The sequence below is a fragment of the Drosophila melanogaster genome, chromosome 2R (assembly GCF_000001215.4).
Source record: "Drosophila melanogaster chromosome 2R".
NCBI classification, from domain to species: Eukaryota; Metazoa; Arthropoda; class Insecta; order Diptera; family Drosophilidae; genus Drosophila; species Drosophila melanogaster.
This window is the reverse complement of record NT_033778.4, coordinates 8199865-8213417: the sequence shown is the minus strand read 5'-3', so window position 1 is coordinate 8213417 and position 13553 is coordinate 8199865. Positions and strand designations below refer to the sequence as shown.

Sequence of the window (13553 nt, the reverse complement as noted above, 5' to 3'; positions counted from 1 at the left end):
AAGGCCAGAATGAACCTACCCACAGTTATCAATGCCGTCGCAGACATCGGCAAACTGGCGACACCGCCCGTTGTTACAGTCGAATTCCGGACATTTGCTGGCAAAGATCGTTTCCGACGTCTCATCGGAATCATCATCCGGACCGCAATCGACCACTCCGTCATTGACCCAAGTTAGTTGAATGCAGCGCCCACTCTTGTGGCAAGTGAACTCGTTGCTATTGCAGGTGTTCTGGTGGCAGTTGGCCTGATCCGTTCCGTCCGAGCAGTAGGGAATGGTGCTGCACAGCAGCGATCGCTGATAGCAGCGACCATTGCAAACAAAGTTATGGGTTTTATCACAAGTATTGACATTGCAAGGTCCCTTCGGATCAGAGCTTTCGTCAATGCCATCTTCGCAGTCCTCGAAGCCGTCGCACATGTCCTTGGTGTCGAGGCATTGTCGCGTGCTGCGGCACATGTAACCAGAAGTGCAATTAGGACGAATCGGAGACGGAGCTAGTTGGGGGATGCAGTGGCTTCCGGTGCCGTTAAGTGTGAAGCCATCGGGACAGCGGCATATAGCACCTTTCGGTGTGTTCAAGCACATGCCCGGACACTTTGATTGCGCACAAGCACTTGGAGTTTGGGGCAGTGGTTGTGAAGCTATATCGAAAATCCGCAGATCAGCAGCTCTTCCAGTTCTTTGCAAGTGCACTGTTGAGCTAAATGTGCTCGATAGATTGGCCTGATGCGCATGGAAGCGCAGAATAGTGGAGTTCTTGTTGTCCGCCCAATATATCAGTCCATTGTTCTGCACTATTGAGTACGGATGAAACTGGTCCGACTTGAATAGCACCTCCCTACCGGTGCCATCCAGCCTCATGAGCTCAATGGTGCTCAGTCGGATATCGCACCAGTAAAGCTCCTTTGTGCGTCGATCCACGTCCAGACTGCGTGGCCATTGCATGGGCATAGAGCTGGTGCCCTTGGCCAGCAACTCCTTGTGCGTGCCATCCATCCAGGAGCTGTAGATGCCGGCCTCGCAGGATTGCGACTCCCATTGCGACCAGTAGAGCAGTCCGGTCGTGGGATCAAGTTCCAACGACCTTGAAAATAATATTCGAATTAGATAACATTGATTATTATCGGTGTCTTTAAACTTACATGGCATCACAGTCAGTGTTGAATGTCAGCACTTTGCTCAAATTTCTCAGTGGAGCGACCTGCATTTTTTTGTGGCTGGTCCAGTACAGGTGATCGTTGATCCAATCGAAGGCCACGGCGTGCACCCTCTTAAGACCTTGGGCCAGCAGTCGAGAGACACTACCATTAAGCGATTGGCTTCGTATGCTGCACGAGGGTTCACCATTTCCGAAGGGACTCGCACCCGAATCAGCTACCACATAGAAAACCGCCTTGCCTCGAACATTTACATCAATGGCCAATGTTTTGGATACATTGTATACCGGCACCATTACATCCGGTTGCTCGCCGATCTGCTCCAGCTGCTGAACTTGCTCGGTGTCCAGCGGTATGCCACTGATCCTAGCCAAATGTTTGTCGCTGTACACAAGAAACTTGTCAAGGGCGGAGAGAAGGCAAGTCGTCTGATTGTGCAATTTATAACCGGCGGTGCACATGCATTTGGCGCTGGCGAATCCCTTCGTCCATTGCGGCACACAGATCTGGTTGCAACCGGCATTGTTATCTCGGCACGGATGAGCCACCTCGGGCTGCTTTTGGCGGTGGAAAATTCTTAAATTGGCTCCACGGCTCACATTCGATTGGAGGATGTGGGTTTTGAGCGAGAATTTGTCCAGGGCAACGATGGCCGTATCCATCCAGGCTGCTAAATAAATTGAATTCTCAAAAACCTCCACGGCATGAATGGTTTTCAGTGGCACTGGGGACTATAAAATTAGATACAAAAGTAATCAGAACCAGCTCTAACATTCTAATCGATTACCAAACAAAGATTTTTGATGCTGAATATTTAACACTTGCCAACATACTATATTAATTAATGAGGTCAGTTATTATGGAAAAAACATTAACATGTGCAAATATTCGCATCACAATACTCACATCTAGTGGCCTTTTGAGGGTCCAACGGTTCCGACCCTCGTAGTCCACACGGTTGACCTCATCCTTGTAGATGTCAATCCAGTACACCAACTCGTTTGCCAAGTCCAAAGTGACGCTGCTCGGGTGATAAACCTGGTCGGTGACCAAAACAGTTCGATTGCTGCCGTCGAGCAGCGAACGGGACAAACTGGGTGTCCAATCCGTGTAAAACATAAAGCCCTTGGTGGGGTCCAGATCCAGAGATGACAGCGGGTCCACCTGCTGCAATATCACCCGGCAGTAAGTCATCGCATTTGTGCACAGATAGACCAGGCCGTCGTCCTCGCTGACTAAATACCAATTACCCGACAGCCAGTCCAGCCGAAGCTCAGTGAAAACTGCAAGGGGAAAAAAGATCCAAAAATATTATCAACACCGAGATAATTAGCTATCCTAAAAGGATATCAATTAATATTTACTTATGATGATAATAAATGCTTTAATATTGTTGGAAAAAACAATATATAACACGTAGTTTAGATAGGAAGCTTAAGTTAAGCGAATGCAACTGGGCAATGAATTCTACTTTTGAACCGGAATACCCTCTGCAAAGAAACCACATCGGGGTCAAGATAAACGGTCACTCACATTGCTGCGGCGAGACGAACGAGGAGAAGGGCAGTGTCCAGTTAACCCGGGCGTCATCGACGCGCTGGCACCGCATTTGCAGTTCGGGCCAACTGAAGAGCAGGGAGCAGAGGGTGCGATTCCGATGCCACACCTCGAAGGCGTGCACGAAGCGAAGGGGTTGCGAGAGCAGCAGTTCTTCCTCACTTCCGACGCCATCCTTGTCCGTGACTTTATCATTATCCTTTGCCCCTGGGGGACCGATGACTTCGGTTCCATTCGTTCCAACACTCTGTACGCCGTCCCGCGAAAGAAAAATCAGCGTGGTCGGCTCCGTTGGTGGCACTATAAATTGAGAGGGATTAGCCGGATGTGTATCTGCTCTGGCGTGTTTTTCTGTGAACCCTACCATTGATGGCCCGGCAGCGATTTCCCTTGGTCTTCGCATAGCCGGAGACACAGGAGCACTCGTAGGAGCCGGGCGTATTGCGGCACACCTGGTCACAGGTGCCCGGTTCGGAGCACTCGTCGTAGTCCACGCAGCGGGTGGAGTTCGACGACTCTGGCACCTGATCCTTGGGGCAGTAGCAGCGTGCCCCCTGCGGCGTCAGTTTGCAGTTGAAGCTGCAGTTCAGTGCTGCACAAGCAGCGTTCTGTTTATCTATTCAGAAGTGGATATTATCGTTATGAGATTATTTGAAAGGGTTTTTTTTTTTCAAGAAACAAAATGGTGTGTACCGAATAAGAATAGAATAAAACAATTTGATTAAGGTAGTTACGACTTTGTAATCAAGCAGTATAACTAAATATCAAACCATTTTGGTTGCTTTTAGTTTAGGAACAGCATGTTGTACGACGATTGTGTTGGCTATGGCAGCCCAATTAGCCGAATCGATCGGCTGCACTTACCACATTGCAGCTCATCGTTATCACAGTCCCAACGGCCGTCGCAGAAGCGGGACAACTCCAGGCAGTCGCCGTTGCGGCACTGGCCCTCGAAGGCGCGGCACTTGGGCGTATCGCCATTCGGACCTGGTCGGGAGGCAAATGAGGCGGTGGTCAGTGGGTGGCATGGTGGCATGGTGGCATGGTGGCGTGGCCAGGCCCGCGGCTTACTTACAGTTCAGTTCGTCGGATATGTCGCCCTTGCCGCAGTCGAACTCCCCGTCGCAGAGCCAATTGTTCGGGATGCAGTGGCGGCTCACCCCGCATCGAAACTGGCCCTCGTTGCACTTGGGCGCTCCGGCTGGAAAACGGATGAGAACCAAGCTGAGTACACTCCTCACGTACAATAACAATAAGCGAAATGATGATTTATGGCGGGGTTTGTTAGTGGTCTTGGGGCTGGTTGCTCGTTGGTCCGCTTTTCGGCCAACAAAAAGTTGCTTCTGCTGTTGTTCGTACAAATCGCTGAATTATTTCGCGAGATATCGTAAATAACACGCAAACAAGGGCAGTCGTGGCCAACTTTTGGCAGATATAAAACTTTGTACTCCCGCTTTAAGTGGAAAACCCTAGAAATAACTATATAATCCTGGCACTTATAATTGGAAAGGGTTGGGCCAGCGGATAGTGTCATCAATGTGGTTATGGGGTTTAAGATGTACATAGCTTATATTCCGATGAAATCGGAATAGTATTAGACCACGTGCAACTCAAACGGGGTAAACGGAGATGTTGTCTCCCAATAACCATCAGTTAACACACCTAGTTGTGAAAACAAAATGGGAACACATACACTTTAATGGAAAGCAAATTAGTTTGGCGACCATCTGGTGGCTTTCTGAAATGGAAAATACCCCTAGTGTCCCCTTGTTCCCTCTTGCTCCTTGTTCCTTTCATGGTCATTACCCAATTAGCTCGGCTTTTATTAAAGCGAATGAGTTTCATTCTCATTTTAGGGGGTGACAATGGCCAACCCCCGAAAGACCACGAAAAAATAACTGTGACAAATACGACTCGCTAAATGGCACGTTAATTTTTCAAGTTGACTTCGTCGCATCCAGTTAGTTGAACTCCCCGTGGCACTTGAAAATGTTTAACAATTGCCCGGCAACATAATTTTTGACCATTTTCGAGGGCCCGGCTTGATTAAATAAGTGCCGGGCTCCGGCTTGCGCTACTCACGCCCTCCAATTTCGTGCGATGGTCAGCATCCCACGGCTCTGACTCCACGACTCCCTTGACAAAATTTCTGGTCCCGGTTTCGTTTGCGCCCGCTTACTCCTTGCTCCCTCGGTTCGGAGCAAAATAAAAAATTTAAACTTTCCTCGGGACCCGGTGACTGCATGCCCTTGGGCTTATTACGTATTATATCCGTGTTGCCATCCGCCAGCGCCATGCAAATTGCCACGCGAACACCCGAATAGCCGAATGCCGGAATACGGGAGTACGGAAGCACGGCAGACGGAGACATGGACACGTCCAATGGATGTCTCTGGAGTTTAACCTCTTGGCAAGCAAAATATTTTTGGCCGTTCCCATGTGTTGCCAATGTGGCTTTTATGGTTATAGTCGCGCATGTCGGTCGCCACCGGTCCACACCGTCCTCCTCCCATCCACCCATTCCCATCACCAGGATCTTCACCCATGCCACCCGGCCGCTGTCAAGGCATTGTCATGGCTGCCTTTGATTTGGACCACCATTGCGGAGAGAATACGACGCGTTATTTGAATTCTTCTTTGCACATTTCCCCTTATTTGTGTCAAGCAATTTGCATCTCTGAAATGCTCACAAGGAGCACAAATGTATGACTCTAGGAAAACAGGAAAATATTATAATATTGTTCGTAATGTCTGCTGTATGGGAACATTCCATTTGCAGTCAAATGTGAGGAAGGAGACCTCGTAAAAGATGATACACTCGAAAATGGTAAATACACAAGTATTTGTGTATTGAGCAAAGCACGAAAAGTGAAAGATGGGTCAAAAGGTTAAAATGTTAAGCTCAATGTTACATTTAACATCCTTGTTCGAACTTCAGTTACCAATTTAAGTCCTCCAACTTCTCCATCTACTATGTGTTTCGCTCATTTAAAAGTAAAGCAACTGAAATATTGCCAATGCTTAGACATTCACAGTTGTTAAATCCCAAGGGTTCATTTAAGTCAAGTCCCATTTAAAAGTTGCGTATAAATTTGAATGAAATTTATTTTGGCCGAGGATCGGAGGAAACATTTTTGTCGCTAGTGTAACGAGGCCAGTTTAAATGCAATATATCAAGAGGCTTATATATATGACAACACTTTATAACTCTGGGTGTGTGTGCCTGTATGTCTGCATTCAGTTCAGTTGTGTTTAATTGAAATTGCGCGAACGGCAAGAGGAGGCAGTACATACAGAAGGCAGGAGACTGGGAAGCTGGGCAAATGTAGATGACAACGATGTGCCGGGCACATTTATTATAATCTGTTGCATTAATATTTGCCGACAATTTGTCGTCTGAGTTGTCGCTCACTGCCGGCTGCAGTGCCACAAAAATTAAATTAAAAATGCCAGAAGAACTCTGCGACCCAGCAGCAATTGTTGCAGTACGCAGTTTGCAGTTCGCTGTCGTCATTGAGTGGAAAAAAGAGGAGATAAAAATGTCTACACATTAATTTTAGTCTTGTGGCTTTTTCACTTATCAGCCCTCGAGAAAATTAAGGACAAGCGCTTAAATTTCCCACTGACAGTCGACCAGAGTTGGCTTTTATGGACCATGACAACTGGGCTTTCAATTTACGGATTTCTCGGCCCAAAAATGGTCCGACAACTAATTGCATTTGCTGCGGGCAGCAGGTGAATATTCCTCCGGTGCTCTCGGTGCCCATGTATTTGCGGTGGATTTTTAGGCCCGACCACCCACCTGTCATTAGGACGGACACACGGGGAATGGTCGAAAAAGCATTCCGACCAAACAGCCAAACCAATAATAAAGCAATCACCGCCTGCTAATGTCCCCAGCGGAGGTTGACAGCCCATATGGGGGGCTTACACCGATCGAGGAACATATTGAATACTCACCGCACTCGCTGCCCTCATCGGACATGTCCGGACAATCGGCCTTGGAATCGCATTTCCATCGCATCGGTATGCAGAAGCCATCGTTGCATGTGAAGTACGAGGCTGGACAAGGACCTGCAATGGGATAGATGACGGAATAATGGTCACTCAGGATGCAAAGGAAGAACGAGGAAGTGCAGGCAGCCAGCCATTCAATCATTTGAGTCTCGGCCACAGTTTGCATACTAATGAGTGCAAGGTGGTGTGTGCGAACGAAACTATTATGCTAATCACAAATGGTTCCATTGTTGTCAAAGAGCTATTCATCCCAACACTAGGGATTAGCTAGAGTGCCAGCCTGTACCTAAACGATATCTTAAGTGCGATAATAAATATTCAGATAGCTAATTATATTAAAATATGACATATTTACATTATTTGCAAAACAATTTATATCCTTGATTTTAGCGCATTACTCTAATCCAATTCAGCCGCCAACGCACGCTCACATAAATTATTCCCGAACAATAATATTCTCCATCACTTGGTCCACAGCTGCGTCCAAAAGGTTGCCAAATTATTTTTCCATTTAATATGCAGAGTGGCGACGTGTTAACGCCACCTTGCCAAACACCATCACCCACCACCCACCACCCAACGAAAAAGCCCGATGCTGTTCCATACTCTTTCCCAAAAATGCCAGATAATTTCAATGTTTATGCAGTTGTTGTAGGCCAGTACGTGCCTACAATTAAACATTAACAACGGACCCACATTGCTGGAAGCCAAATGCCGAGGTACGTGACTCGGGAACACTGCATCATTAGGCCGGTCGAAGCTGTTGCTAGCATTCCGTAAACAATAAAAAAGTAATTTAAATTTGCTTAGCGCATAAGTAAGTGGGAATCGGAAATGTGCCCAGCTTCCTGGTGACAGCATTTTCGGATCCAGAAGACCCACTTTCCCAACTCAAACAAAAAGCATTCGACTCGTTTACTCAGCCGCCCAAAAGCTGAACTTTGGATTGCCATAAAAGCCATGTCCAGGACAGTGCAGCAACATAACGCATTCAACAGCCATGTCATTGAAGTGGCTCTTCTTCATAGCCCTAGTGGCGCTGCTCAGCATTGGTACAGGTTCCCTGGCCCAGCCCAGCTGGCCCGCCACGCGGGCCAGACCTGCTCTGGAGCAGCAGATGCGCCTCCAGCGCTTGAATGCCAAATACTATGCCATTCAGCAGGACGAAGAGGATGGCGATGACATCCTGGAGCACGAAGAGGACCTGGCCGACGCTAGTGAGGACGAGGAGGGAGATGATATCAAGGATGGAGAGGAGGAGGAAGACGAAAAGGAGAACAAAAAACTGCATACCAAAAAGGTGACCGCTAACATCACACCCGCCAAGCCGAAGACTGAAGTCAAGCACAAGCTGGCGAAGGAGCAGGAGTCCATCGATGAACTGCAGGACCTTGAGGAGCCCGAGGACGAGGCCGAGGAGGAGCTGGAGCAGGAAATCGACCTCTCACGCGTTGAGCCACGCAATCGCCGACGCGGTGGCAGGCGGAACGGTAAGGGCCGACGCAAGGGGCGTGGAAGCAGTAAACGCAGGAGGGGAAACCGCAGGTGCGGCGGCAGGGGAAAGCGCGGCCGTCGTGGCCAACGGAAACGGACTCCTTCGAAGCGCAGCGGCCACAAGCGGCGAACGGGCTCGAAAACCAAGCGACAGGGTCAGAAAAACAAAACAGCCGCCAACAAGGAAGCTGTCGCGCCATCAAACAAGGTGGCCTAACGCGCTGGACACTCCCACCTACAAATGCAGCTTTAAAACTCATTAAAACAGCAGCGAAAATACTAATAAATAAACCACAACAAAATCTTGCTTCCTTCCATCCGATGTACATATATATATATAGAAAAGGACACTTTCCAGGGTTCCATTTACAAAGCTAGCTTTTCCTAGAATATCTACTTCCAAAGGATATTAGGCCGAAAAAGCTGTTAATCATAATATACTAAGGAAAAAATTTCTGACAGTTTCATAAATGAACCTATTACAATGGTTGTGAACGTTGAACAGATAGAATAATCACTGAACCTTGAAGTTTGTTTTCTATACAGTAAACTGAAACAAATTTATTCAATCAAATTCGGAAAAAAGTACAAGTTTAAGCCCAGTAAATAATAGATTAATTTAAAACAAGTTTTGCACAGGATGTGTTTTGCACCTCAACATAGTAGAAGAGCTTAACAGCAGCGAATTGCAAATATTGCTGGATATATGCATCGGAATGAACTTTATTGTAGCATACTTTTCGGACCAAACACTCACGTATTTCGCCAGAGAAAGTTTTTATCGCGAACTCATGCACAGGTGTGTGTGCGCCAGGTAGCAACCGCAAGTCATAAATTTCGCAGCTATTCCGCTTTTGTTATAGTGCTTTTTTATGTATTTATGCTGGTATGCTCTCATGACCCCATAAATTATAGAGCGCTGCAATTTCGTTTAGCGGCTTTTGCACTGTTCGAAATTAGTTTTACGCCTCTTTTTGATTTAGTTCGCACTGAGGTTTAGTGCTTGCTCCACATAAAATCAAAATAAGGGATTCGCGCTGCAGTTGGTGAGCCAGCTCCAACTCCAACTCCCAAATCTGACTGGGATGCACTCAATTTCAGTTGGTTTTCCCTTCAGCTTATCTTTTGCCCGGCTGCCTTGGTCACTGGGTTCGTTTACCTGACAGCGTCGTCATGCCAATCGTTTGTTTAAGGATGTTCCGCTGAAAGTTCTTTGGAGTCAATTGGAATGTTTCACAGAGGATTCGAGGAAACGAAGTTCTCGTTAAGTGTTTTTAAGGATTTTACTTAAAAGAAAGAAGAGAATCTTTTGCTATTGAAATAGAAAATCAAAAAAAAAAACACGTCGTGTTGGGTTTTAACAAGACATTATGTTCCAGTCCTTTCGCCGAAAGCAAGAATTCTTATAAACAATAAATACTTTGCTAACTGATTACACCGACAGTTAAAATTAAGTGAAAAGGAGGTCGGTCGCATAATTAAAGATAACTTTTATTGCGTCGCTTCACTCCCTTGCAATTTTGCGAAATTCCTTTTGAGAACATTGAGGGACGTTATCCTGTGTTTGCCCTGTCTACCCGGTCTACCTGTAGCCAATTTCGAGCTGCTCTTATCTGTCTGCACTGCTGTTGGCAGTTGGTCAGCACAATGCGATGTGGGTGGATGGGTGGGGATGGGCAAGTGCTCCTGCGCTTGGCTACGTGGGCGGGTGCCTGGTGAGTCCTGTCTCTGTTTCAGGACACGGCCCTTCAGCCAGCCAGCGTCTGGCAGCCAACGACTGCCTGCCACTGACATTTGCCAAATCAAATAGAAATTTTAATTGACTCTTGGCCGGCAGACGTGCCAACGCTTTAGTTTCCGACTGGGTTCCTCCTTTTCGTAGCGGGCTCTTAAACCACAAGCGGATCTTTAACGCAGCCCTATTACTTTTACAGCCTTAAAGCCTTTGTCCTAGCTATTTGCTCTGATTTCGAGCGAAACGACCTCTGCCCTGAATCTCTGCTTGTTTTTCCATCAGCAGGAAAACGGGTTAAGCGCCTTTTGGGCTCGAAGGGAAATTTGCATCTGTCGCTGTTGCAAATTATGTGGGCGCACACGGAAAACAGAAACTTTCGGATTCAGGACTCAGATCCAGTTCAGCATCTCTCTCCTCCAACTCGTCATCAGCGCCGCCCTGTTTGTCAACAACTTTGCGCGCACCTCATATCCAGCAGTCAAAGGGTATATTTGTTGCGTTTAATATGCGTTCATTGTCTGGGAGACACATCTCTCTGACTATAATCATGAATAAGTATTTCAAAGGAATCAATGAGGTAAGTTTCATATTATAAAAGTAAAACAAGTATAGGTATAAATTGTGTGACTTTCCATTTTTCATTGTGAAATATCTTATAAATTTAGAACTTCTTTAATAATTCCACATTACCCCTTTCGATCACTATGCCATATTTTATCCCAGACTGAGTACCAGTTAGTCGTGACCCTTAAGGACGGCTTTCCATCTCCTTTTTTTTGCACTTGTTTTTGTTTGCTTTTAGGGTCAAAAAGATGTGTGTTTGTGCGCGTTGGCTGTCTGTGTGTAACATAGTTTTTCACTTAATTAGCGCGCTGAATGACGCGTTGACAGTTGGCAGGAGTACGTGCCACGCCTGAGGGGCATGCAACACACAACTTTCCGTGATTGTTGTTGTCTCTTGTTGTCTGCGGGAGCGGCAGTTGTCAGCTGAGCAATGTGCCAGAGATTTCACGGATTGTGTGCTGCCTGAACTTCCAACTGCAGTGGACTAGTGCTCATAATTAAGGACGAATGGTGTTTATTACAAAAACCAAAGGTCGACTAATTGGAATTTAAATTTAATTTGGATAAATAGTATGTTTTAAATTGATGAACTATGTGAAACCATCAAAGTGGTGAAAACACAAGTGTTAATTTGTTCTATGGCGGGATTTGAATTTGGATAAAGATAAGGTCGAAGGTGCTACTACCAATTAACGAGTATGTAGTGTATTTAACAAGAACACTTTAATTTCCTAATGCATCTAAGTAAGTAGCAAGAGTTTACATACAATTTGGTGGATATTGAAGAAAGAATTGTCAATAAAATTCGCAACAAGCTTAACGATTGAAAGCTTAAATTTACTGCAGAACTCTGAGCCATCATCCCTCATTCGGAATGGAGTCCTTGAATATCGTTTACATTTTCACTGCCGCCAGGCGACAAATTTCCGTTGTCAGCTCGTGCAATTTGCAGTTCACACATCACTTTTATGTCCGCCGCCCCCCGTCTCGCTACTAACAGCTCTTCATCTTCTTACTCCTTTAATGGAAAACTTTGTGGAAATTCGCACAACGCTGGGAAGATTCCAGTTTGATGTCACAACATTTTTGCCTTTACTTTTAATGAGCAGCATCAAGGCAGTGAGATTTTCCACTTAAAAATCGATGCTTTAGCAAGCGTTTAATACGACACAAAATGAGTAATACACTGAGAAAACAATATAAGATGGAAAAATTTAAGTACACAGAAAAAGTAGTCACAAGGGTGTAAAATAGGTATAGTTAATTTGATCGACTATCTGATACCCGGTAATCAACTAGTGGGATTGTGTGTAAGAAATCGTATATCGATAGATACATAGTATGTATGAAAGTCGAGACTTAACCAGAAAAATTGTTGTAATGCACACGCTGTAAAAGCCACCAAATCGCAAAAACCTATCACTACCACAGTTTTCAAATTGATTATGTTGATTTATTTTTAAATAATTTTGAAATCGCACTGCCCCTGGCTGTGTCAGGGGTATTTGATAGTCGAGGAAGTCGACTATATCGTCCTGTCTTGTTTTATAATGTCAGCTTCCCCTGGCATAAAAATCATGAAAAAGGTGACAAAGAGAATTGCGGGCGGTGCAGATTTCCGGCAGACCATGGCCAAAAGCAAACGGTGGAGACCGCGGGAAGCAGGAAGCCGGAGGTGCATCCTGTGGGGAATGGGGGGGGGGGGGGTGTTGAGTGTTGTTCCCTCGCTGCGGTGCCGGTCAGCATCTGGCCGTACACACAAATATGGCGGCTTCCGTTGGCATTCCGACTTCCTTGTACTGCGGTCTCAATTTTCATTTATATCGACAGCGAAATCTGATGCAATATCCTCGCATACTCCGCTCTGCATGTCCCTATACATAATTTAATGCACTGGAGTGCGCATAATGAGCGTGATTGACATAAATGTACTTTAAATGCATGCGGGAATTGGTTCCGAATTGGACTCGTATAATGGATGCGAAGGAAGATTTTGTATGATATAAAAGAGACACAAACGACACCAATTGCCTTTTAGATTTATACAAACCGAAAAGATGGATATATTTTCTAATGTCACTAAAATAAATTTGAGTTTTATAAGATGTATACAAAAAAAAAGGGATTCTCGTTGGAAACTAACATTGTCACAGGCAAACCCAGTTTATTGTTTGCTAACCATTCTATTTTGATTTCATCCCGTTGTTCTCTTTTCGTCCTAATTTTTTCAGAATGGCTTGCTGGCATCACTGCATGTTTGAGTAGGCGTGCAGTGGGCGGGGGGCGATGGAAATGGGGGATTGCTTTGGGCCAGATAGCCGTGTCCGGCCTTGGCTTGTTTGCCGTGGACATGGGACTTTGCCGGCGTTTTTGGTTTCGGTTTGCTCGCTCGGTTTGTTGTCTGTGGCCGTATGTTTTCGGCACTTAAATCGAGTTTATTACGTGCTTTCCAACTGGCCAAATGGAGAAAATGGGGCCTGAGAGCACTTCTAAAAGCCAAATCACTTAGAAGCCATAAGTAAAATAAAACTTTAACCCTAACTTTACTTCAACTGCGCCAGCGATTTGTTGTGTCTGTAACCACGCAAAGTTGTAAATGAGTATTTCGTTTATTAAATTTAATTGTTTTGGAGAAGCGCAAAAACAAACAAGAACTTCTTCCATCAACAAAGTTTGTATAAGCTCGCATGTGAGGCGAAAAGAATAGGGAAGTGCGATACTAGACATCTGAAGTGCATATGCACATCAGTTAGTGGCTACCTGAATATTTTGAGCATTTTGCATAAAAATGATAAGCTAAACTATTTAAGTTATACACGACCATGCAAGCTCCCAGTGCACCCTTTGCCGAAAATTGAGATATAATTTTGCATCTGGATGGACCATAAAAAGTTGCAGCATCATCAACGCTTGTCGAGGGACCAAAATGCAGAAGCTGCGAGAAGGAAATCCTGCAAAAGGGCTGAAAAACTTTCTCTTTGCAGTTGAGGAAAAACTTTGTAGCAAATATTTGAATAAGCTACCCT

At 45.6% G+C, this 13553-nt stretch overlaps 2 protein-coding genes across 3 annotated transcripts in view, besides 1 other annotated feature; one reads left to right on the top strand and one right to left on the bottom strand.

Moving 5' to 3' along the window:
- Positions 1 to 13553, bottom strand: part of LRP1 (LDL receptor protein 1) — a 52274-nt gene that overhangs the window by 13021 nt on the left and 25700 nt on the right. For both annotated transcript variants that reach the window (NM_001273871.2, NM_176104.3), the window contains 8 exons: positions 6678 to 6791; positions 3793 to 3912; positions 3582 to 3704; positions 3082 to 3333; positions 2694 to 3017; positions 2067 to 2443; positions 1146 to 1891; positions 20 to 1087 (listed from right to left, as the gene is read on the bottom strand). In NM_001273871.2, the coding sequence (NP_001260800.2) occupies positions 20 to 1087; positions 1146 to 1891; positions 2067 to 2443; positions 2694 to 3017; positions 3082 to 3333; positions 3582 to 3704; positions 3793 to 3912; positions 6678 to 6791 (3124 nt within the window). The remainder of the gene's footprint in view (positions 1 to 19; positions 1088 to 1145; positions 1892 to 2066; positions 2444 to 2693; positions 3018 to 3081; positions 3334 to 3581; positions 3705 to 3792; positions 3913 to 6677; positions 6792 to 13553) is intronic.
- CG14756 (uncharacterized protein) lies at positions 7712 to 8530 on the top strand. The gene has a single exon (NM_136520.1). The coding sequence runs from the start codon at positions 7735 to 7737 to the stop codon at positions 8443 to 8445; it is 711 nt and encodes a 236-aa protein (NP_610364.1). The 5' UTR covers positions 7712 to 7734; the 3' UTR covers positions 8446 to 8530.
- Positions 11993 to 12072: a mobile genetic element.